The 23591-nt window shown below is 54.4% G+C and overlaps 9 protein-coding genes across 9 annotated transcripts; 6 read left to right on the plus strand and 3 right to left on the minus strand.

Annotated features, from left to right (window-relative positions):
• Positions 1-384: 384 nt before the first annotated feature.
• Positions 385-1243, plus strand: CLAFUR5_05261 (uncharacterized protein; the record flags this gene model as incomplete). The annotated part of the gene is made up of 2 exons (XM_047904409.1): positions 385-483; positions 527-1243. 2 exons carry the CDS (start codon positions 385-387, stop codon positions 1241-1243), a joined length of 816 nt encoding a protein of 271 aa, XP_047760581.1.
• Positions 1244-1494: 251 nt separating this feature from the next.
• CLAFUR5_05262 (putative vacuolar amino acid transporter) lies at positions 1495-2481 on the plus strand (the record flags this gene model as incomplete). Its single annotated transcript, XM_047904410.1, has 1 exon — positions 1495-2481. One exon carries the CDS (start codon positions 1495-1497, stop codon positions 2479-2481), a length of 987 nt encoding a protein of 328 aa, XP_047760584.1.
• Positions 2482-4181: 1700 nt separating this feature from the next.
• On the minus strand, positions 4182-4667 carry CLAFUR5_05263 (uncharacterized protein; the record flags this gene model as incomplete). The annotated part of the gene is made up of 1 exon (XM_047904411.1): positions 4182-4667. One exon carries the CDS (start codon positions 4665-4667, stop codon positions 4182-4184), a length of 486 nt encoding a protein of 161 aa, XP_047760583.1.
• A 2681-nt stretch (positions 4668-7348) lies between these two features.
• On the plus strand, positions 7349-8542 carry CLAFUR5_05264 (uncharacterized protein; the record flags this gene model as incomplete). Its single annotated transcript, XM_047904412.1, has 1 exon — positions 7349-8542. The coding sequence occupies one exon, from the start codon at positions 7349-7351 to the stop codon at positions 8540-8542; it is 1194 nt and encodes a 397-aa protein (XP_047760578.1).
• Positions 8543-9075: 533 nt separating this feature from the next.
• Positions 9076-10990, plus strand: CLAFUR5_05265 (uncharacterized protein; the record flags this gene model as incomplete). The annotated part of the gene is made up of 2 exons (XM_047904413.1): positions 9076-10646; positions 10699-10990. 2 exons carry the CDS (start codon positions 9076-9078, stop codon positions 10988-10990), a joined length of 1863 nt encoding a protein of 620 aa, XP_047760577.1.
• Positions 10991-11095: 105 nt separating this feature from the next.
• CLAFUR5_05266 (uncharacterized protein) lies at positions 11096-13633 on the minus strand (the record flags this gene model as incomplete). Its single annotated transcript, XM_047904414.1, has 3 exons — positions 11096-11895; positions 11951-13537; positions 13591-13633. 3 exons carry the CDS (start codon positions 13631-13633, stop codon positions 11096-11098), a joined length of 2430 nt encoding a protein of 809 aa, XP_047760580.1.
• A 761-nt stretch (positions 13634-14394) lies between these two features.
• Positions 14395-15099, plus strand: CLAFUR5_05267 (uncharacterized protein; the record flags this gene model as incomplete). The annotated part of the gene is made up of 1 exon (XM_047904415.1): positions 14395-15099. One exon carries the CDS (start codon positions 14395-14397, stop codon positions 15097-15099), a length of 705 nt encoding a protein of 234 aa, XP_047760579.1.
• A 282-nt stretch (positions 15100-15381) lies between these two features.
• CLAFUR5_05268 (uncharacterized protein) lies at positions 15382-17269 on the minus strand (the record flags this gene model as incomplete). Its single annotated transcript, XM_047904416.1, has 3 exons — positions 15382-15683; positions 15737-16075; positions 16129-17269. 3 exons carry the CDS (start codon positions 17267-17269, stop codon positions 15382-15384), a joined length of 1782 nt encoding a protein of 593 aa, XP_047760576.1.
• Positions 17270-17577: 308 nt separating this feature from the next.
• CLAFUR5_05269 (uncharacterized protein) lies at positions 17578-22288 on the plus strand (the record flags this gene model as incomplete). Its single annotated transcript, XM_047904417.1, has 5 exons — positions 17578-17780; positions 17827-18497; positions 18627-19454; positions 21050-21126; positions 21242-22288. The coding sequence occupies 5 exons, from the start codon at positions 17578-17580 to the stop codon at positions 22286-22288; spliced, it is 2826 nt and encodes a 941-aa protein (XP_047760575.1).
• Between the last annotated feature and the right edge of the window lie 1303 nt (positions 22289-23591).

A 23591-nucleotide genomic window follows, 5' to 3' on the forward strand; every position in this document is an offset into this window, starting at 1 on the left:
TTGTTTCTTGCAAGAGGCAGTCCAAAGAACATGGCAGCAATGTATCAGATGATGCTGTAGAAGCGGCGTCTGGGTTCTGCGAGAGGCATCCTTTGTCCAACATCGTTCTGCTCTTGTTTCAAGCAAGCGCTGGCCTGTTAGAAACAGGCGTGGTAGCCAGAACCAGCCAGATTCATAACGGAGAGATGCAGCAAGCCCTGAATGACCTCAGTAAGTGCCGTCGTGGCCCAGTTCCTGATGGCGAAGTCTTAGCAGATGTCAACCGCGGGCTGTGCGATGCGGAGCATGGCAGATGGTTGATGATCGTCGACAGTGTGAATGCGAAGCAAAGCATGTAGACATCAACGCCGCAACAACGATTGTGGTGGAAGTCGAGATTGCGCAATGCCTCCTGGAGGACCAAAAGCTCGTCCAAGCAGAGTCACACGGCGAAGCCACTCGGACACGGGTGAGGGATCTGTCTTTGGTGCAGCCTTGATTATAGTACGTTATCCTGTATACACTGGGACGAGCATGCAACCTCCAGGGGAAAGTCGCCCAGGCGCGGTCGCACTACCGCACTGCGCTGGACATCGACAATGCTACACATCCACCCGATCCTACAGACCCGCTGCTTGCGTTCGTGATCGAAGCATTGGCACAATGTTGCGACCATTTCGACCAGAACAACGAAGCACGAAAGCTTTTTCTGGAAGCTGATCAGAGGTTCGGGCGAACAGCTGCCAAATCAGATTGCATCGCACGCAACCTCATAGAATATTCCGAGTTCCTCTACAAGCTCCAGGAGTACCAAGAAGTCATCCGAATTCTCGAACAGATCTGGCCCGACATCGTGTCATGGTGGCCAGCGGAGCACACAAATTCGATCCGTACAGCAGATTTGCTCGCCCTCTGCTACCTGAATGTAGGAAGGCCCAGTCACGCAGAGAAGTTACTAGAATCGGTGATAGAAAATTGGGAGCAAAGCAGGAACTACGACCTCGAGGTCATTCTTGCGGTGAGGCTGACCCTGCATCGGGCTCGAGTGGCGCTGGGCAAAGAGAAGCCAGGGACAGCATTTCGCAACAGTCGAGCGGTTTATGGGGTGACAGAAGACGAACGGAGCCACCGAGATCCCTGCTTGTCGAGACCTCGCTTGCAGACGAGCACGGTCGCAGTCAGTGCTGCTGATAGCCTGTCTCTGCACCGATGGGCATGGGTGTGCAATGATGGAAGAGGTGATGTCGGAATAAGAAGAGGCTGATGATGCAGTGCTGATGTTGTGGAAGGTGGAATGGAGGAAGAAGGATGCGGGCCGGCAGGTTGCAAGGTTCCATGTTGATTGTGGAAGAGCGTCATCCTTGGCGGCTCGCGGCTGGACTTGCCTTGCGACAGACGTGGACACACCAGAAAGAGGAGGAGGAGAAGTGGAACGCCCTGCTGTTTCTGTTCTTGCCTCCTCTTGCATTGGGCGGCGTGTGTGTCTATTCACACAGCCCCCACGGCATACTGAAGATGCAGCACCCCATCCGCCTCACCTGGAACGAAGCCTGCTCAGGCATCTTCGGCAGCATCTCCCTCGCCGCCTGGATCTTCCTCCTCCTGCCGCAAGTACTCGAGAACTACCAGCAAGGCCACGCCGACGGGATCTCGCTGACCTTCCTCTTCATCTGGTTCGTCGGCGATGTCACGAACTTGGCCGGCGCACTGTGGGCGCGACTTGTCCCGACTGTGATTGCGTTGGCGGTGTACTTTTGTTTCGCGGATACGGTTCTGATCGCGCAGTGTCTCTACTACCTGGGACTGAAGAAGACAAGGGCGCGAGAGAAGGATGCAGACGAGAGTACTGGTGGGGTGCTGCAGAGCGAGCACACACCACTCTTGAACCGCGACGCGACCAAGCCCTCCAACCCAACCAACCCGAGACGCAGACTCACAGACGTAACGGAAGAAAACCTCGGCCTCCCGGGCTCACGCAGAGTCAGCAGCGCCAACAGTCTCCGAAGACGCAGCACCCACGAAGACACCAGCCTCTCCCGCATCCTCGAAGAACCCACCCGCACACGAGCCACCATCAAGAACACCGTCTCCATCCTCGGCGTGTGCATAGTCGGCGCAGCAGGCTGGGCAATCGCATGGAAAGCGGGCGCATGGAGACCCACCCCGGTCGGGCAAGAGGGGAGTGGTGACAAAACCCCCGTCGCGGCCGAAATCTTGGGCTACATCAGCGCAGTATGCTATTTGGGCGCGAGGATACCGCAGATTGTGAAGAATCAGCGAGAACGGAGCTGTGAGGGGTTGAGTCTGCTGTTCTTCCTGCTGAGTTTGCTGGGGAATCTGACGTATGGAGCGGGGATTCTGTTCCATTCGCTCGAGAGGGAGTATGTGGTGACAAATATTCCCTGGCTGATTGGGTCGCTGGGCACGATTGTGGAGGATGTTACTATTTTCATCCAGTTTCATGTTTTCGGCGATACGCAGGAGGCTTCGGCGGTGGTGTGAGCAGAATGACATGACATGAACGCTCTCTGAAGGCCCAGGCACAAAACTTGCCACAACACGTTGAGAGAGACCCGTCGCACAGAGGCACAGGACGACCGTCATGACGACATGAAGTCCATCTACGTTATTCCGCCAGCATTTGCCATGATCAATATGCATAACAGGTGTCGTCGCACGACTGCCGAATGGACAGACTCTCGGTGCCGGCAGCAAGCACAGGGTCACCACGAGATGTATGTATGATATGATGAGATCAAGTATAATGTGTACAGCATAGACAATGGAGAACGACTTGGAGCACGCTGCCAGTGGCAGACCAGACCACATAACGCCCTTACCTCCATGCGTGCTTATCTCGGCTGAGCTCTTGCTACGAGGTATACCAGGCTGGTCGGTATTCACCATCCGAAGGGTCTCTTAGCATATACCATGATCAGCATGCTACAGAGTCATCTCTACAGCTCTGGCAAATGAAACGATTGTCGGGGGGCTGAGGAAGCACAGAGGCAGCACGAGAAGCACGCATGATGGGTGAAACGAAGGATGATGTACACAGAACTCCATATTGAGAGCCCAGACGCAAGAAAACGCTGGAGAGAATGCATCTTGCATGATACTTCATGAACCCCCAGACTCCTCGCAAGCTCCAGCATGCAGAAAGTAGCCGAGGTCATTGGCATTCTCAATACCGTATCATGCACGGCGGCCACTTGCACAACTTCCCCACGAAGCTACAGGCATACTATACTGCGTCGGGCATTCCAAGGGGTTGACACTACTGGGACTTCCGGGTTCCAGGAAAGCGGCATGTGCACGACTCTGCTGTTCTTACATGGCGTAGCTTGTTGTGATGCAGATTCTGGGCCAATTGCTAGGGAGTAGTATGGTTGCATCATATCGGGGGACCTCGGCGCACGTGAATTGGCCAACTTTCGAAAGGGTGGGGTTTGCTAGCTACTATTCTAATAGAGCCGCCGCGAGTTGTTGTGGTGTGTGTGCGTGTGTGTGCCTTGCAACAAAATGATGAAGTAGAGCAGAGTGTAGTAGCTCGCCTGACACTTGACAACAGCCAGAAGCTTGTTTCCAACGCCGTCCATGGGACCTATACATGTACCCCACCGATGTAAACCCTCACATGTCCGCGACAGACTTCGGCCTGCGCCTGCCGGGCTCCATCATCCGCACAGCAGGACGGCGATCATTCGTGTTCGACACTGAACCTACCTCCGACGTGCCGTCGCAACAGTAGAAACGTCTTGGAGATCTGGACCGTTACCCCTCGTGGAATAGCAGTATCTGCACGGTCTTGGTGTCGGCAGCCAAAGAGAGTGCCGTTGGTCCCATTGCATGACATAGAGGCGTACGTTTAGACCGATCTCGCCAGTCGGCATCGATGTCGTCATGGGCAAGCATGGTGTCCAAGTAAATGTTGTTACCCACGCGTGCGGCATATGTTGAAGCAGTCCATCCGTGCTTGTTAGGCCTATTGATCGCAACGGCGCCGGTGGCCATCCAAGCAACCAAGACCTCGTGGTGACCAGCCCTCACCGCGTACATAAGTGGCGTCTCCTGTCCGCTGTCAAAGTGTTCGACGAATGGTACGAGGTTGTGCAGAGAGCTCGCAATGTCCTCGCCAGACCTTGTTCAGTCAGCCAAGATGTGCTAGACGCCGACCCAGACTCGGGGAATTCGCATATTGTTTAATTCGATGACGTGTTCCTGCACACATCTCCCTCTTTATTGATCAAGCGAGCGAGTGCTGTAGCCACTTCAGCCACATCTTCTGCGGCGCCGTCTCGATCTACCACAGCTGCATGGGCTGGCCAGTTTCGGAACGCGTACTCCAGCAATTGGACATGCATGTGCCCATCGTCGTAAGACTGTCGTAAGTAGTGGTCGATGGCTAAGTAGGTAAGACAAACGAGAGTAATCTTGAGATCCGCCTTTGGGTACCATCGATCAACAGTCCTCTCGAAGTATTCGTGGGTCGTGAAATGGACCAATCGAAGTTCGCGCAAGTCTTTCCGGCCTTGGGCAGGATCCGATCGCCCTGCGCTTGCATGCCCTGGCACCGTTGTCACTAGGCCAGCACAAGCCAACAGCACTAGATTGGCGTCAGGTACTGCGTCAGGGTCCAGATCCTGGTCGCCCACTTCTACCGCGAGGACATGGAGGATTGCCGACATGTTGAAGCTTCGGCTAGGCACTCATACACAACATCGTATGAATCCGATCCGTGAGGTAGACTCTGCAATGCCTTTTTCATAGACTTCGGGGTTGCCTTGGCTATCAACGCGTCCATGTGCAGTTGGGCAAGCAGAAACCTAAGACAGCGGTGCCGAGCCAGGGACGTGGTCAAGAACCCAGCTTACATCCCATTTACAGCTGCAGTGACATCGTTGATGATCCGTGTTGCCATTCCCTCGATCGCTTTTGCACGACCTGGCAATTCCTCCAGCCGCGTTTCGATGTACCTTCGCACATCTCCATCTTCCGCTCGGACCCGAATCCGAAGAGCCGGATTGAATAGCTCCTCCAGACTGGGTATAGGCCTAGATGCCATCTTTGCTGGAGCGCACATAGCGGATGACGTCTTCCGTGAGCTGCAAGACGGCGATCACGCTGGCCACGCCACTGAGAGGTTCCATCTATCTCCAAGCAGTCGACTGTCGTAGCTCAGGCCGGCAGGAAAGAGCATGGACAAGCACGCCGTGCTCGACATATTCATCTCAGGTCGCACAACTGAGGCTGAGTCGAACGTAGGTAGCACTGCGGCAAAGCTCGCCTCTGCTATCGTGCATGAGCGGCATGACAGTTCCGTGTCCACGATCCCTGAAGTGGCAAGCGTGTCGTCACTTGACCTTGACAAGACCATCTTCACGCATTTGACTCGTGATATGGGTCGATCCAGCACTCGCCACGGCGACATGTTGTGTAAGATGGTAGGTTGTGAATGTTCGTGTTGTGCGAAAGTGGGAGAAGGGACCAGACAGGGAACAGGGGAAGCGACGCCTGGGACTTTGGGAGTCAGGTCCGGTAGCGACGATTCTGCTTGTCGACCATCGAGAAGACATGAACATCAACATCTCCTCCAGACGCCCTTTTGGCTGTCTAGAAGCCTCGGCCGTCTCTCCGTCGACACGACCACGATTGCCTATATACGATATCGTGAATTCGACGCCTCACTCCCGAACGATGCCGCGGCTTGACCAGCTGTGCGATGCATGAAGCGACACGCCCGAGCCTCAAAGAACGAGTACCACCCAGACAAGGTAGGCCTGCCACCTCTGGGCGCACGACAAGCACGGCAAGAGAGAGGCACGCTATCATTGTTGATACTATATCGGGAAGATCTGGCAGCAGGAACAACGGCGCGCTTCTTGCAGAACGCGAGGTGCACTGCGTAAGAGCATTGCTTCGGCAGGAGATCTCAGACCTTGGGGCATGACATTCGAACTCTTGCACAGGTCGTGTGACTACATGTTGTGAGCATGCGCTCTTCCAGCATGCATGAATCCAGCTACGAAGCTCACTGTAGTCAACTGCTCTGACCTGAACAATGTCAGCCAGCGCGAGAAACACTCGCTCGTGGCATAATCAGATCGGCGGCACGCCGAGGCCTAGAGAGTGCCACGAGTTTTATCTGAAGCGAATGGGAAGAAGGTCAAGGTTTCGCCTACGGCTGCTCTGGAAGATGTGCACAAACGCTTCAGGATTACTGGAAACGACGAGAGCGCAGAGTTCAGCTGTTTCTGGCCGACAGCAGAGTTCTTGTCGTCAAGAAACACTTGATGAACATCCCACCGGCAAGATCCATTGACCATGTGTGCTATCGCGTCGAGGTCGGTTGCCGCTGGCGAGCTTGCGAATGTGATGAGGAGGGCGTGATGCCTTGATGGCATACTTTTCCGGGTCTGGACGCTGGAGGTGAGTTTTCCCAAGTTGAGGGCTTTGGACCTTGCCGCATCGCTGTGCTTGCCCTGGAGTGCGCATGAGGATGTGTGCTACATGCAGAGACCTTTGCTTCGTACCGAAGTTGTTCGCTGTGGCGTCATTATATTGACTCTATTGAAACGGCCCAGGGACATTGATGCGCGGACGACGAGACCTAGGGATGGCTCTTGATGAGAAGTAGGCTCTTTCGGGCGATACTTTGGCGCTTCAGCGCCCTCAGCAATGCATGCCACGCAATGGCATAGAACACTAATCGTAGACTATGATGGAAAAACTCCATCACATGCATCATGGAGGATCTTCCGAAGACCACGAGCGAGCCGCAGAGAAGACGCAGCCTTTACTAATCCCTCACCAAATATTGATGCTACCCCATCATTATCGACAAGCGTTTCTGCCAGCTCTGGAACTGCCATCCCTCCACAACACGCCTTGCCCCACTCCACAAGAAATCGGTGCGGTGTCTGTATACCACGCGCAGGATGTCTGGCTCACGTGGTGTCGAAACATCAAAGACGTTTCAGATGTGGTGGCCCAGCGCGTCCACAACGCTCGCCTTTGTTTGAGCCTAAATTTGGGCCGGCGCTTAAAGGCAGACAATAGACGCCGACGACAAAAGAACAAAGACCTTTCTGGAGGCCTCGAGTCTGCACCCTCCTCTCTTGCGTCGTTCACTATCTTCTCCTTCTCGTGAATAGCGTTTTCAGAGTTTGGCGTTATTGTGTTCTTGTACATTGCTTTCCTACCACTAATTTGCATCTTCACGAACGAAACAGTCGCTGGCGGCTCCAACCTACAATATCAACATCACGAACATCACGAACTTGCACATACATCGAGCTGCAAAGCAGAAACAGCATCGAAACCGGCAGAAGACCGTCGACCACATCACACCACACAAACAACCGCAACCATGCCTTTCTCTTCCAAGGATGACAGCGCAAAGCCCTTCCACCCACTGGCCATCCTCCCAGTCCTCGTCGTCGCAACAGCCTTCGTCCTCTCCTTCCTATGCGTCTTCGCCGGGTCGAGGCCAGGCATGATGGAAGACTATGCAGTCTTTACCCTCAACACCTCCCGCATCGGCGAGAACCTCGTCCAAGAATTCGACAACAAGATCCAAAGCTTCAACACCAGCGGAATCCTCGCAAAGCGATCTGAGCCCGAACCACTTCCAGTTGTGCTAGCTGCCCGCGCGACCATCACGACTGCACCTCTCCCAACCATCACCCTCGCCCCTCGCGATCTCGACGACCTTGTAGACGGCCTCACCAGCAAAGTCGGCGAAGTCAAATCCGAAATCGGCGGCAAAGCATCCTCCATCGCTTCTGCGGTCGAATCGAAGGCGACATCAGCAGCAGGCGCCGTCGAATCCGCCGTCGCATCCAAAGTCCAATCCGCCATCGAAGCCGTCAAAACCGCCCTCGTCCGCGAAGTCAACGAAGCATACCTCGACTTTGTCGACGAAATGGATCTGAAAGGTTTCTACGCCGTGCACATGATGACGACGTGTGAAGGCGAGTACGTCTACCCCAACGGAACAAACTACACCATCAGCCTCACAGCCCCGGAACCGAAGAACGGAACCCTCGATGGTAAAGTCTTCACCTGCGAGAATCACTCCATGCTCAACCCTCTCACTCTCGTCAAGGTCCTGTACTGGATCGGAATCGTATTCACAGGTCTCGCACTCGCCATCGGAATCTGGGGCGCAGCACGCTACAGCCGCAAACTCGCCATCCTCAACGTCCTCGCAACTCTTCCAGGTGTAATGTTCATCGCTCTCGCTTCAGCCGCTACGCACGCTTTCGCAGCCGGCGCAGCCGGCCTCGTCAACTTCGTCGGCAACGGGATTGGAATTTCCGGCCAGAGTGGTGGGAAGTTCGTTGCGTTGACTTGGGCGACGACGGTGTTGCTTTTGGTTAATATGTGTCTTTGGAGCTTGCTGGCGGTGCTGGGGGAGCGGGTGCAGTTTCCTAGGAGGAGGAATGGGGGAGGGGAAGTGGGTGAGAAGGTGCCGCTTCCGCCGAGTTATGGTGGATATGCAGAGGAGCAGCATGAGATGAGGATTAGACATCCGCATTTTCCCGGTGCGGGGGCGGCGTAGAGGGAGTGGTTGTGTTTTACGTAGTGGGTAGTTTTGAATCGAATGATAGAGCAGTGGCTTCGCTGCTGACGTTTTGGTGGTTCTATACGTGTCTCACATTCTCTCGGGCAGTGGCCACTGTCAAATGGTCGCATATTGGAATCCATAGCATCATCGCCGTCTCTCGTTCGATCATATCGGTCTATTGCACTGTTCTGTCTGCCAGGCCATGTGTACAACAGCTATGCCCTTACAGGTATGTCTCTTGAGCGCTATTTGGCAGTATTGCACATTTCCATACCAGAAGAGGAAACAGGGTGTTTCAGCCCACCTCGCACGTGACTGCATCTCAAGCGTCGATCACCTGCCCCTTTGGGGGGCTCACGCCGACTTCTTGGCTTGCCGACTGTGCGAGCGGGTGGCCGCTCTAGATGACCTTGGCGCATTCCTTCGAGCACGCGACCTCCTTTTCCTCGTCTTTGCAACCAAGATGAACTTCTCTACTCTATCTGGCTGTGCATATGGCGAATTGATCACGATCTTGATGCTGGACCATGGGAAATTTACAAAGACTGCTGCTCTTGGCCATCTTATCAGTCGGGACAACTGCTCAGATCCATCATGGAAACAATGCGGAGCTTGGTGTGACCGACGAGGGTGTTGATGAGTGTCCTCATTATGGCAAATGGTCACGAGTTGCCCACGAGCCATTCTCTGGATCACTGTACAACTTATCGTACATGAGACCACCACCGGAATGCCGAACCTTCAACAGTCCAGTCATAGAGACCGCCATTGAAGAGACCACGTCTGCGATCGCAGACCCAGACATGAAGCATCTCTTCAGGAACGCGTATCCAAACACCCTGGACACTACCGTCAGCTGGCGAGGCAGGGCCGCCAACAACTCAGAAGAAGAACTGGCCTTTATCATTACTGGCGACATCGATGCCATGTGGTTACGGGACTCCGCCAACCAGTTGCAGTCTTATGCACCCTTCCTGGAAGCTTCGGATGACAATGCCTCTCTCGCCTCGTTGTATCGAGGGGCTATCAATCTTCAAGCACGCTACATCACCACGTCGCCCTACTGCAATGCTTTCCAGCCACCGGAGGAGTCTGGGATGAAGAAAGCCCACAATGGAGCGTACGGCGGCTACAAAGTGGAGCCTGAGTATAGCTGGGATGTCGTTTTTGAATGCAAGTATGAGCTTGACTCGTTGGCATCTTTCTTGCAGCTGTCTCATACATACTATGAGAAGACTGGAGATTATGACTTCTTCAGGAAGTTCAACTGGGTCAGAGCAATTGAGACGATTATCACTGTGACCAGCAACATGAGCAACGAGGCGACTTACAACCTAGATGGGACCTCTCCTGCGGCGTCTTACAGGTTCTCGCCCTTCATCAACAGCGGCTATGGAAGCCCTGTCGCAGCAAATACTGGTCTGGTGCGATCCTTCTTCCGCCCTTCCGACGATCCAACAATGTACCAGCTTTTCATCCCCGCGAACATGATGTTCAGCCACTACCTCGCCCTCACCGCCGAGATCATGTACAAAGGCGGCAATCACCCACTCTCCCACAGGATGAAACTAATGTCCAAGAACATCCGCGCAGCGATTCAGAAACATGGCATCGTGCACACCGAAAAGCACGGCGATGTCTACGCCTTCGAAGTCGACGGCTTCGGCGGCGTCAACTTGATGGACGACTCCAATTCCCCAAGCCTCCTCTCCTCAGCCTTCTTCGGCTACCTGGACGAAAACGATCCCATCTACCAAAACACCCGCACTCGTCTGCTGAGCACCGATAACCCCTACTGGGCGCACGGTCCCGTCATATCTGCCGTGGGTGGTCCACACAATGGCCCTGCGATGGCATGGCCAATGGCGTCGATCATGCGGATCTTCACAACCGACAACGACACGGAAATCACCGCGCAGCTACGGCAGCTTGTCAGTTCGACGGATGGGTTGGGATTGATCCATGAGGCTGTCAGAAGTCACAATGCGAGTGATTGGACGAGGTCGTGGTTTGCTTGGGCTAATGGATTGTTTGGGGAGTGTATTGTGGATTTGAAGGCGAGGAAGCCGCATCTTTTGCAGCAGAGTTTTCAGGAGAAGTATGTGCTGATCAGTTTTAAAGTGAAGGTATGAAGACTGACAGTGATGCAGTTCCACTTCGAGTAACGACGACGTTGGATTTGTGAAGGCTGCCACTGTTTCGCAAAACCATGCGCACGAATCGGCGCATAAGAAGCCGTCGCATGACCATCAGAGTACAGCTGTGCCCGAGCACGAGGTTGATATGCCACTGGTACACATGGCCGATCCCGACACCGCTCTGGATATGCACTGGTTCTGGCCGTTTACAGGCTTTCTCGCCATCATCTCGGTGGTGATATTGGTCTTCTGGCGCAGGTCTTTCCAATCGAGAAGTGCGTATGAACGTTACACCACGTTGTGAAGAGTGCGACGAGTGAGTTACTAATACCTTGGGTTAGTGTTGTTGCCATCGTTCCTGCTCCGATCATGACACTCTGCAAGAAGTTGAGAACCCCAGGAAACATCCTCAATCATCCGTCAGATCAATCTCCCCCTCGAACCTCCACTTCTCCGGACACCATCCAACAAGCTGATTCAAAACCCGCCAACAATCACTTGAAAAGTATCTTTCCCGACTCTCATACCTCGACAACGACTGCGACACCCCGTTCCTCTCTTCCCTACCCCGAAACTCCTCCCACGCCTGCTGAAGCGCTTGCGTATTGGTGCAAGTACAGCAGCTGAGGATGAAGTTGACTTGGTCGTCTGTGGCTTGGCCTTTGCGGAAAGAGTCGCCGCGGAAGACGGGGGTGTGGTGGGTGGGGTTTGAGGAGATGTTTTGTCCGCAGATGGGATCTCGACATGGTGCTGGGGGAGCTGGGCAGCCGGGGTGGTGGAAGGTGCTGCTGCCTGAGGGGCTGGATTCGAATTGCTCGGATTTAATGCTGGTGGTGGAGTCGCTGCGGGTTCTGCTTGGGGTCGTCTTGCGAGATGGGCCGTCGCTAGCCTTAAGTTTACCAATGGGCCGTGCCTGCGTATGTTGGTGATGTTGCCGGCCGGCTGGTGACGAGGAACGTTGACGTTGTTCTTTGTCAGGATCACCATCATGGCCGAAGTCGGGCATGTCATGGCGAACAGATATGATCTGGCCCGAATGCTGAGCATCGCGAGATTCCACATTGTCCGGGTCTGAAGATGGTGGAGTGCTGGTAGGTTCATTCGATGGGTCAATTGATGGATAATCAGACGGCGGAGAAGGATCACTATCCTCATCCACCATCACCGCATCTCCATCTGCGGCAAGAGCAGAAGCTTTGAACCAGCGCACTACCATCATATCAGCAAACATTCCCTGCGGTGGCGACTTTTAACATCAACCAACCTGCAAAATGATACTCACACCCCACCCCCCGCCGCGAGAACGCACAATTGCAACAAGCCCCACCCAACTCATTCAACCAGATAACACATCTCGGATACGGCCCACCTCCATCACGGCAGTGGCTGCATGGTCTGATCATCGCTGTGCCGAAGATGTAGATCAAGCTCGTGCGAACGAAGAGCGTGTTTGAGCGGAATGCATGTTCTTCGAAGCTGTCGACGACTCGAAGACGGTTGCGAACGTGCATGTTCAGGAATCGGATGATTGTTGACTCGGGAATGGCGTGGTCTGGTTCTGGGAGTGATAATGCGGCTCGGCGCTCTTCGAGGAAGCTGATGGTGTAGTCTTTTCCAGGCTCCAGTGTGAACGTCTCATCATCTGTCAAGGGCATCAGTTCCCTCTCCCCGGGATCAGGTTCGGGTTCTGATGGTAAGCAATCCTCAGTCTGCTCAGGCCACAGCCACCAGCGTGGTTGCTGCTTATCTTCCTTCGACACCTCATCCTCACCATACTCCCTCTCCCACCCCGCGACGAGACTCTTAGGTAAATCCCAGTCAGGATGCCACGTCGTAGCCCAGTATACCCTCACCATCCCATCATTGTCAACTTCACCCGGCTCAACAGTCTGCTCCCTCATCCCACCCCAGCGCACACCAGCAACGTTCAACACTACCTCCCCACCAGGCCGCATTCTCATAATAGCGCTCGAATGTCTCGTTCCCCGCCATGCGATTTTCCTTTCTCGCACACAATCCTTCACCCTCGTCGCCTCCAACCGGACAATCTCCCAGTCCCGCTCCTGGATCTCCGGTGTGGAGCGAAGACTACTCAATGGCGACGAGGACGGGATCTCTCGTCGCTCTTCCGTCTGGCTAGCCGTCGCATCCACCATTTCTGTATCTTCGAGCTCGGGAGTGCGGTCGCTCACTTCTTGGACAAAGCCAGGAAAGCTTGATCCGGTCTCTGAGCGTGCTCGCGAAGGGCTTGCAGGGCGAGAGTTCTGACGTAAGGGGAGGTGTCTTCGCGGAGGATCTTGACTGCTATTGTGACCATTACCAGGTCGCACCAAGCTGGTGGGACTGCGGATTGGATTTGTTTCCGCCGAGCTTTGGCGTCGCGGATGGTGGTGCTTGGTGCGCCGGGTGGTTGGAACATTTTGTTCTTGGTGTGAGCTTGAGTAGAAGGGGTTATGCCGACTTGTGAGCGGGATAACAAGGTTCTCTTGGGTGGTGCTCTCGCCGTGGGCTTCATGCTCGTTCCCACTGTGCTTGGTACTTGGGCGTGATGCTGATGGCACTGACGAGGAGGAGTCTTCGCGGAACGGTCCACGTCTTCCAGTAATGGATCGGCTCTGCTGCGATTGCGGTGAAGGCGTCTGGCTCGTGATTCTCCTACGTCGGGCAGCGAGATAAGTCTCTCGAAGAATTGCTGCACTGGATCTTGATGTTGCGCGGCGATTAGGGTCGGGGGTACAGCGATATAGCTCGTCGTCATCGTCGAAGTTGACCGCATTCAGTGCTGGTGGCTGTGTAGTGGGGCCTTCGTCTTCGTGGCTGCTCGATGTAGGTGTGACGAACAAGCCACTGGCTGAACGAGGTCAGTGGTTCTGTGGAGGTATGGTGGTGTCCGATGAGACGCACATTCGCCTGAAGTGCTGGTAGCACCATCTCGCACAGCACACATGACATCCTCGCTATCGCTTTGTCGAAGAAACTTGCTTGAAGCAAGGCGTTCGAGTCACATGGTTCAATCCTCCTGCATATGAGAATGTGAATCAGAATGCCTCTTTTGGAGAACCATGTTACAACAACCAGACCTCCTGGGATCTATGCATGCAGCTTTGCGGAGAAATGAGCTTGGGCTGTCTCCCGTCCGCTTGCAGCCAGGCGAGCTTGAGCCTTTCCTGAAGAACATCCACATTCAGTCGTCGATGCGTCCAATTGAACGGCTCTAGGCTGATCTTAGTCCACTAGAAGCTTGTGTCGACGAATCTGGACGTTCAGACAAGGATGGCAGATGATGCACTTTCTGATATCAGGCTTGACCCGGGCATCACCAGGACTGGGCAGCATGCTTGGCAGGGACATCGACTAGCTGTCAAAAGGTGGGTAGCCACCCGTTCTCAGGCCTCGGACGTTATTCCAGCTCGTTGTCACGACTCACCAGGTAACATCTGCCAGGGCCACTTCGCATCCTTAGCATCTCGCAAGCGTGCCGAAAAATCCGCCGCTCCGATAGCAAACATATCCTGGTCGTGAGAAGATCTACCCGCACGCTTGCGAGATGCTGAGGATGCGAAATGGCCCTGGCTGATGTTAATGCATTTCGCTGGACCTTCTGTGACGCGAGCTGACTTGCCCTCGCGCGTGCTGCCATCGCTGCTGATCAAAACAATAACAAACATCTCTAGCACCACTCAGCACACATCTGCGGCATTGGGCTTCATGGCTGTGAAAAGAAAGACGAGCTCCCAGGGCAGAAGGATGATGTTTCAGGGTGATGAAGACACGATGACGGAGAAGAGTCCCTTCTTCATGTCCATTGAAGTCAAGCATGAAGAAATCGATCATCAGAACGAGAACGTTGCGCCCACGATCGAGGTTGACGCTCCAATTGTAGCCCCGACGGGTCTCAGCCGGATCGCATTATCGCCGCGAAGCCCAAATGCAGGCGCGCGTCAGACGAGACTTCCAGTGAAGTCTGCTCCGCCGCGAGCCAACACAATTAGCAGCATATCGCAATTCGCAGAGAAGAGTCCGAACGACAATGCCCCGCCAGCCCGACCCAGAGGACTGTCAAAGTCCACGCCAACCCCGACTTCTGCCATCGACATGGCACTCCATATCTTTGCTGCGTTTCCACTAGACCACGAGCTGTACATTGGTGCCGAACGGACTTTCGTGAAAGAAAGAGTAAACGTAATGCTCGAAAGCTTCCAAAGTGGATACGAAACACAGGCATTGTGGGTGGCTGCTCGACTGCGGGAGCGACAAGTTGCAAGAGACCATATCGAGAAGGTGATCGAGCGGCTAATGGAAGTGGAGGCGACTGAGATGGCGGACTGGCTGCAGTCGAAAGTGAAAGATGTGCTGTTGCTGCGTAGCGTGTGCGAGAAAGTCCTTGCGGCTCCAGACAAGGCAGAATCCTAGTCGTCCAGAACAACGACTTCGTTCCTCCCAAAACGTCTCCCCAGTCTCGCTGAGCAGTACATACCGCAGCTTGCCGTCAGCTCAGCAGAGTACGAGCGAGAAAAATACGCTTCCTTGCCAGGATATGGATCAAGGCCTTGATCATGGCGACTTTGCAGGGAGTTCTGCCAGTAGCCTTCGTAGTCATCGATGACATGGCATGGACACTGGCTGAGTATGTAGATGACTTGCCATACTTCAGCCTGTCGCGGCTTGAACGTTCGATCGCAGTGTACGACCCTGTTATTGGCTCTTAAGTGCGAGTATCCGATGTCTGAGTCGCGGCAAGCTTTGTGAGGATGCTTGTTGCAGAGTCCGTGATGACCGGGTTGTGCGAATCTTGGCATGACTAGCTCGAGTCGTCCTCGTTTGTGGCGGCGCTCTTTTTGACTGATGGTTGAGGAAGAGGGCGGAGGCGAGACGATAGTCGTCGAACTTGGAGGGTGTTTCTCGTCCTTTCTCAGTTCTTCGTGAACTCCATCTCTGCTTGGCGTCAAGGTTCTTTTTAGGGAGGATCTTGGAGTCGAGGACGGATTGTCTGTCATCTGACATTGCCGTGGTCTCAGCGGCAGATGCAGCAAGACCCCGTCATTTGCACCAAACTCGATGCTGTCCATCGCAGTGGCAGGAGGCGGGCTCTCGTCGTTGCTTTGCGCAGGTTGCACTGGTACGGGACTGGCATGTAATGAAGATCCAAGACGTTCAGGTGAACGACCATGAGATCGACCAGAGACGCTGCTGTGTGGTGTATCTGGCGAGTGATCGCGCAACGAACAGTCATCGTGACCAAAGTGGCCGGAGATGCTGCCGCGGTCATTGTCGCTATCACTCTCGGAAGACGGGTCTCTGTCAAGCTCGGGGTTGGAATTTACGCTGTTTGCTCCCTCGCCACGAGGCACTAGGAGCAACTGCCGTTTCGTTCGTTCTCTCTGCCGCACTACATCGTATTAGTCGAGGAGGCGGAATCTCAAGTCGGTGCCCTTCACTTACAATTATGATGCCACTCGCAAGACGTCGTCTGTCTGTCAATCGAGCAGTTGACGCATGCTCCGTTGAACTCGCTGTCTTCCGTGACGCACTTTTGCAACGGCCCACGACCGTTTGCGCAGCGGTGACATGGCCAGTCTCTCGCTTGGCCAACAACATACGCCAGCAGTTGTCTGACGTTACGCCACACCGAGATGCCTCTCTCTGTCAGGACAAAGTCCGAGCTGAAGATCAGTCGTTGACGGATTGGTACGTTCAGTAGCCGCTTGCAGCTCGGAGAGAGGTGTTCAACGGCGTCCAAGTAGTATGTGAGAAATGGCATCGTGTAGTCCCTCCCTTCTTCCGGATAGAGGTGATTGCCCTCGAGCTCAAAATCGCCTCTTGGTCCACTCTCAGTTTCAGGTGGCAGCGTGTGAGGACCGAGCTTGCGAGACTCTTGCCAAAACCGCGGTTCGAGATAGCGGTCACCTACCGCACCGGGATACTTTTCGATACACTCGCTCATCTTCTCCAGAGCACTGGAGAGTGACCATGTCCAGCACCAACGCTGTTTCCAGCCCACCCTGCATCTTTCCTCGCCAGTCTCGGGATGAGGACGTGCTGGCAGAGTCTCGGCTATGCCATACCACATCAAGTCATGTATCAACACCCGCAGCTGACCATCGGCGCTCTTGTTGACCGCACCGACAAGGACTGTGGTGGACTCCCAGTCCACCAGCCACTTGACAAGTCCGTGTCTGGTGGTGATCTTTCCGGTAATGCCTTTCACGTTCCAGACGGGTCTTTGCGGCTCGACGGGGTCTGCTGGCTGAGCCGTGGGCGTTCGAATGTATGGGTGGATGATCTCGAACCCATTCTCTGAATCATTTCGACCAATGTCCTGATCGTCATCCTTTCTCCGCCGGATTGGACGCTCTCTTCTGCCACTTGATTCGTTGCCTGTCACGGCGAGTCTCTTTCTGGTGCTCGGCCTGTGCTCCGCATCCAGTCTGACCTTTCTTCGGCCAGAGGCACTGTTATTCGTGGTCCGCGATGCGCTAATACTTGGTCGCTGGACTGTGTCTGCTGAGAGTAGAAGCTGAGGTGTGGTGCGAAAAATTGGCGCGGGGTGGATGAGCGTGCTCCGAGGGCGATGCTGAGCCATAGGAATTCCCTATACGTGCGGACGGCTGAACAGACCTGTGAACCTGCGGGAACGATGAAGTTGCGTGCATGGTGTTGGGCGTCGAACGCGTCGAGCGTGGTAAATTCGTGACTCGGGCAACGCCGACTTGGCATATAGGCTCGCGGGAGTCCAGGCATTTGTGGTCAGCGTGAAGTTCACGGAGCAGCCGAGGGCTGGGGTCACTAGACCAGTCACCAAGCACTGCTGCCCAAAGCTTCTCGCTCAGGCGTGGGAAGTGTGGAGGGTCAGAAGTTGTCCTCCTGACAGGAACTACAAAGAACGGGAGTATGGGTTGCAAAAAGGTCGGCCATGATCACATATGGCCAGATACGGGCACGCTCATCATCCAGAGCTGCGAGAGACGGTGTAACTTCTGCGCCGTCCAAGGTCTCAAGAAGCGGTTGTCCAGTGCCAGTGGCCTGCGTGAGCATGTCCGATCGATCCACGTCAGGAAAGGCCCTTATAAGGGTCTCACAGTGTCAGATCTAAGGTACGCATTGCGCCCTGTATGCAGAGTCAGTACCTGACAAATACAGAGATGAAGAGCGAGCGCAGTCCGAGTCACCAGGGAGGAGAGGCCGGGCCCGACACCGAGCTTTGACGGACTGGACTCCTACTCCTGGACCATCCAAGCGGCGGCGACAAGAAAGTCCCGATTCGGTCAACTCTGGAGCCTATTGCGGTATCAATGCAGGCATTAAGAAGGAACGGCAGTCGGCTTCGTTGGCTGTCGATTGCCGCCCGGTCGATGCATCAAGTCAGCATAGCAAGCGACAAAAGACACGCGAGCGTGAAGTGGCGATCGGAAGCGAGGACGATCTCGGCGCCGCATTCAAAGGACCGCCCACACCCCACGAAGAAGATGAGATATCCACCAGTGAAGTAGATGACGAGGTGCGTCTCGATGATACACCCACACAAGCCAAGAATGAGTATGCTTTCGTCACACTGGCCAAAGCACGCCCAACTGCGCTAAGCTTCGGGCCGGCGCTGCAGGAAGTGGTAGGCGATCTTCTCGCCAGCTTGGCCATGGATGCGGATCCTACAAGGCTCGCTAGAAAAGTGAAGGAGGCATGCCAGGACCTTCACAAGGCTGGAGCTCAGCCGGAGAGGGTGGACCAAGTCCGTTCGTTGTTGCAGCATAAGCTGCGAGACCACTTAACGAGCCTGCTGTCAGTACTGTCATCCACCACTACAGGCGAGCAAGGTATGATGACTCCGCCGATGTCTCTTAATGTCACCCCGAAAGCGCCAGAAAGTGATATTGTCCTGGACTAGTCGCCACCCCAAACGCCATCTTCGAACGGCCAAGCCATTGAGCGCACAAACCTTCCAGAGCATAGCGCAAGTACAAAGCCTGGCAAGCTGAAGAAGATCAAGAAGAAGCGCAAAGCCAAGGATAAGGCTCGTGATGCGCATCCGCGAGCGGATCCCGCAGAAACAGACTCCGCCGAAGCCAAGAGTAGAGCCACCGTGAAAGCAGCTGCATTGACTCCTGGTCCCCTCATGCGAGCTGCAGGAGCTATCAGTGGGCATATTGGTCGCAGCTATGACAAGCAGTACTGGACACAACCAACCTTCGTCGGCGCAGAGCGCCACATCATGCCGGAAGACGACTTTTATGTGCTCTTGCCATTTGGTACGCCAGATCTTCCTTTCTCGGACGCAAAGCTGCAGGAAGTACAAGTAGCTTGCGCAACGGCTTTCGCGGAGCTCCAAAGCTTTCAACGAGTCTTTCCTTGGGGCAAGTCGTTGTGGGTAGCAGCCTTCCGCAGCAGAACCGATGCCAGCGCTGCGCAACGAGCGAAGCTCATGATCCGTAACATCCCGTGTCGCCCATCACATCTGAAATGTTATGGATCACCCAAAACATTTGGGACAGACTTCTTCAAGTTTGGGCGGCTTACACTGCAAGAAGTGGCCAGAGCTTTCTTCGATGCATGCCAACCGTACTGCGGAAGTACTAGTCAGGTACAACTCCGTCTGCAGAGATGTAACACGGGTACTCGGGGCAGTCTGAAACTGGTCGCATACTTCAACACTGCTCCTGGACTGCTTCGCTTCTGCATCCCGGTCGCGCAAAGTGGAGAGACTCCGTTCATGCTTAGATTTCTGCCTATGGAGGTTGCCAAGGAGTGCTGGCTGTGCAGAACCCATCACAGAGGTGAGCGTTGTACGAGCGCGACGATCGTGCAGAGACCGGCGTGATTGAAGCAGTGGACACAGGTCCAGGATCAGGGCATTAATGCTAGCCATTTAGGTCATGATTTTGTCAGACCTTGTCAGACAGTGAAGACAAGGCAGAGCAATCAGAAGAGTCCGCGAATGAGTAATTCCAGACCGTCTGTCTCACGCCACATCCTCGAAGCCGAAATCAGGCCATTCCATGCCGTCGTTGTATGGCCGCTCGGAAGGTTAGGCCTGCCACCCTCTGTGGCGACGGTGTTTCTGCCAGCGAGATACTCGCACGTTCCCAAGAATCTCGAAAATGCAGGGCGTCGAGCGTTTCCCGTTCAGGCCTCGTGGGTGTCGTCGAAAGGGGTCCAAGTCTTGTCGTGGCGGGCTTCACAGCTTATGCCCAGGCCCAAGCATTACTCGACATGAAGATGTCCATAAGGGCCAGGGAAGGTGAATACTACCGACCCCGGTACTTGGCCAGGGCGCCACCCACTGCGTTCGTTGCCGACCTTTTCTTTTCCAGAGCTGGCCACATCCCGCCTGCAGCTATCAAAGAGACGATTCGATCTGGGTGTCGGAGCAGTATCATGGCCATCAAGCATTGTGACAGTCGAGTTGCAGGGGCGATAGCGTTGTTCCGCCGCAGGGAGCAAGCTCATACAGCGCCGATGTTGGTCGAATTCCACGTCCAGGTGCAGCACCTCGAGCACAAGGCTATGTTGGCTTTCATGCCATCGACTTCCATAGCTGCCTGTTGATCATGCGACGTCCCTGTGGTGGCGTGAATTGCTCGCGTCACCGGTCTTGGACTCCAGGCGTTCAGGCATGGTCAATGTGCATCTCATCAGAAATTGAAGGCAGCACGCTCAAGTTTATTCAAGGATCCTTGTGATGAGCCAATCAAATGCCAATGAGGAATGATGATGTGGATGTCAGGAAGATGGTTCTGTTTCTGTTGTGACATCTCATCTTGGTCGGCTGTTTCAGCTGCCGAATCGGAAACTTCCCCCTCACTTTCCCTTTCTCAACCTGTTTAATCACAACAACACCGCCAACAAGCGCATCGTTGACCATGTCGTCACAATCCGCCGACATGTGAAAGGCCAAGCACTGTCGCGCTCACCACGCTCTCTCAAAGTGGCACTGATGCACTTCCCGACGTTACATATCAGCTATGGTGCCTGCCACGAACAAGACGAATAACCTCTTTGCTCAGCATGAAGAGGCCTTCCTGAAGACCTGCCCAAGTCATTTCCAATATGAGTCTATTCAGGAAGGCAAGCCTCGGAAGATATTCGCTGGCCCACCATATCGGCAGCAGCGATACTCCAAGGGAAAGTCTCGAGGCAAAGTGGCGACAAATGTCTTCCGGAAGTTGCAAGCACATCCTGCACCGGTGTCGCTACGCATGGCACCTGCTCTGCTCCCGACATGACTTCCAGGCCCAACCTTTCCACGACCATCGCTACTCGTCCTTGCTCCGGTCTCAGCGCGCATGTCCTGCACGATTGTTCTTGAGCGCAAACATTCTTTGTGCGACTCGCATGCATTGCTCCACGCAGCATACTGACTAACAAACAGTACAGCCCCACGTCGCACTGACTACCGTTATGGCAAAGAAGAAAAAGGCCAAGAAGTCGAAAGGCAAGGGAAAAGCAGTGAGTATTGGCGGAGGCAGACGGTCTGCTCTGGCTCGTCGCATCTACGACTGGACGACACTCTTGGAGGCAATACCAAGAGTCCTTGAAGTACGGCTAATGTCGTCTCGCTCAGGCACCAGAAGAACTTCCCGAATCTGACTACGACGAGATTCGTCGCCAATACACGAACCCCGACACTGGCGAAGTGAACTACGAGGCATTTCTCGACCAGATCCTCCGCGAGTTCATCGAAGCCGAGGCCGAAGTATCTGCCAGTGCAGACGCGAGAGCTGCCGCGAACGATGCCTCACCGTCAGTTACCGACTCCGAAGTCGTAGTGTTCCCAGATATCGACACTCTCATGCGTCAGATTGTGCTCTCCCAATACGAGCTCAGAAAATCCATGGAACTGCCTCCTCTGCCGATGACTGAGACCAGTCGGCCTTTGTGGGATGCGATCGAGGAGAACTACAGATTGCTCGATGAGCTCCGCGCTGTTGGCAGGAATGCGCAAGGTGCTCTACAGGGAGTCATCAAGGCCATGAGAATCGCGTGTGCTTCAGCGACCGGCTCTGGAGGTGTGGCTGCTTCGAAACAATACACAGGAGCGACAAGGGCGGCACAGGGGATGCAGATACGATTTGAAGAAGCGGGTGAAGAGTTCGAAAAGCTCAGCCAACTCATTGAGTCCAAGGTCGGCGTATCGCAAATGCTTGCGGAAGAGGAGGCCATCAGCACCGGAACCGTTCTCATCTCGGAGTTGGAAGATCTTGAAGATGTGTATTCAAGTGGCGGCAACCAAGCGGCGTTGCAGCATCTGATCCAGCAGCACATCGAAGTGTTGGAAGCCTACAACGATTCAACCCAGCGGCATGACACGAAAGAAGAAGAGAAAGAAGAGGACGTCGACAGCGAAGCGACAACCGAAGAGCCAGACGAACCTGCAACGCCGCAAGAGCCCGTGGATTACGTCGTTCGTACCACGCCACAAAGTGAACCCCAACCAGCCGCGCAGTGGGACGTTGTGTCGGAGAATGTGCCTCCGGGATTGGACCCCGCGACGGGAATCATTGATAGTGAGAGTGTGGAGATGATTATGAAGAAAGCTGAAAGTTATCAGAAGTCGCTGGCTGATGAGCTTGAGAAGATGGGGCTGCGAGGGAAAGGTGGGGCTTCGTGAGTTGTTTGGGGTTTGCTGGAGAGACAGAGAGGGGTTTGGGGTTGGATAATGGTTGGATCTTGTTGGAGAGAGTGATGGATTGGGTCGTACAATGTACGATTCGCTTGATTATCGATTAAGCAGCTGGTGATCTTCGGTTCTTGGGTATGCATAAAAGCGATAATTCGCACGCTTTGAGCTATTGCCACCCTTGTAGTGACACAGAATTGGCCACCGACAACCTGTGCGAGCATGTCACGGGGAGGATAGCAAGTCACGTGTATCCCTACGTAACAGTCAACGCTGCTCTTGATACGCTGTCAATCCTGCCGACAGAGCATTGGTGGTTGAACGCTAGCTAATGACGGACGGCTGAAACGTTGGGCGATCTGCTCGCCTGTGAGTGCACTGATGGAGCTTCGATCCCTAGGATCTCGTTGCCAACGAGAGCAGTCGGCTACGTGAGATATCTTCCTGTCGTCGCTGTGAAATCGTTGTCAGCTCGTGTCCCTTGGAGTGGCGCTCTTGGTGTGTAGTCAGGTAGTACTGATCAGATGATGTGGCTTCTCCCATCGGCCACAGTGATACACATGGCGGGGCTAACAGACCATGGCTGTCCGGCTTCGAACGGCCGTTCGGCGCTGGGTGCAAGAGCCGGCTTGGAACGCGGTGCAGACTGAGCTGCTGAAAACTCTTGGCACGCACGGGTAAGCTTCAAGACCACGCAAAAAAGAAAATCAAAATCAAAACATTGCATCGAAAAAACACTATCATAGAACGATTCAGATCTCACACCCAAGAGATGTACCGTATCATTGACGACCGCTGGACTGAACAATGGCTTTCACCCATTCGGAATTGATCCCAGCAAAAAAACTTGCCTGGCTTGCCCAAGGCTCAGGTAGATGTAACACAAACCCCTCTAGCCTCTGTATCGTGTTCCTCCAGCCCACGTTAGGATCCGAGGGATGCCCGTTTGTTTTCCCCGTTTTGGTTTGTTGTGCAGTGTGCACGTAAAGCTTTCACATCGGCCATCTGGCCATTGTAAAGCTGTGAGCTCGGGTGATGAGGTCAGGGTGTTTTGAGAGGGTTATATAGGTTGCCTAGTGGTGTGGGGGAAGGTCGGCGGAAGTGTAAGAATGCGGCGCGAGGATTGGTGGCTGGGACTTAGATGTGGAGCGATGAAGTGTTGCAGAGGGCAGAAGATACAGGGAAACTGTACTACACGGAATGGTGCTACTACGGCTATAGATAGGTGCCCCATGGCTTGATTCGTAGCCTGTCAGACTTGCGTCGAGTTCTTGATCCTATCCAGGAGCCTTCG

This window comes from Fulvia fulva, chromosome 4 (genome assembly GCF_020509005.1).
Source record: "Fulvia fulva chromosome 4, complete sequence".
NCBI classification, from domain to species: domain Eukaryota; kingdom Fungi; phylum Ascomycota; class Dothideomycetes; order Mycosphaerellales; family Mycosphaerellaceae; genus Fulvia; species Fulvia fulva.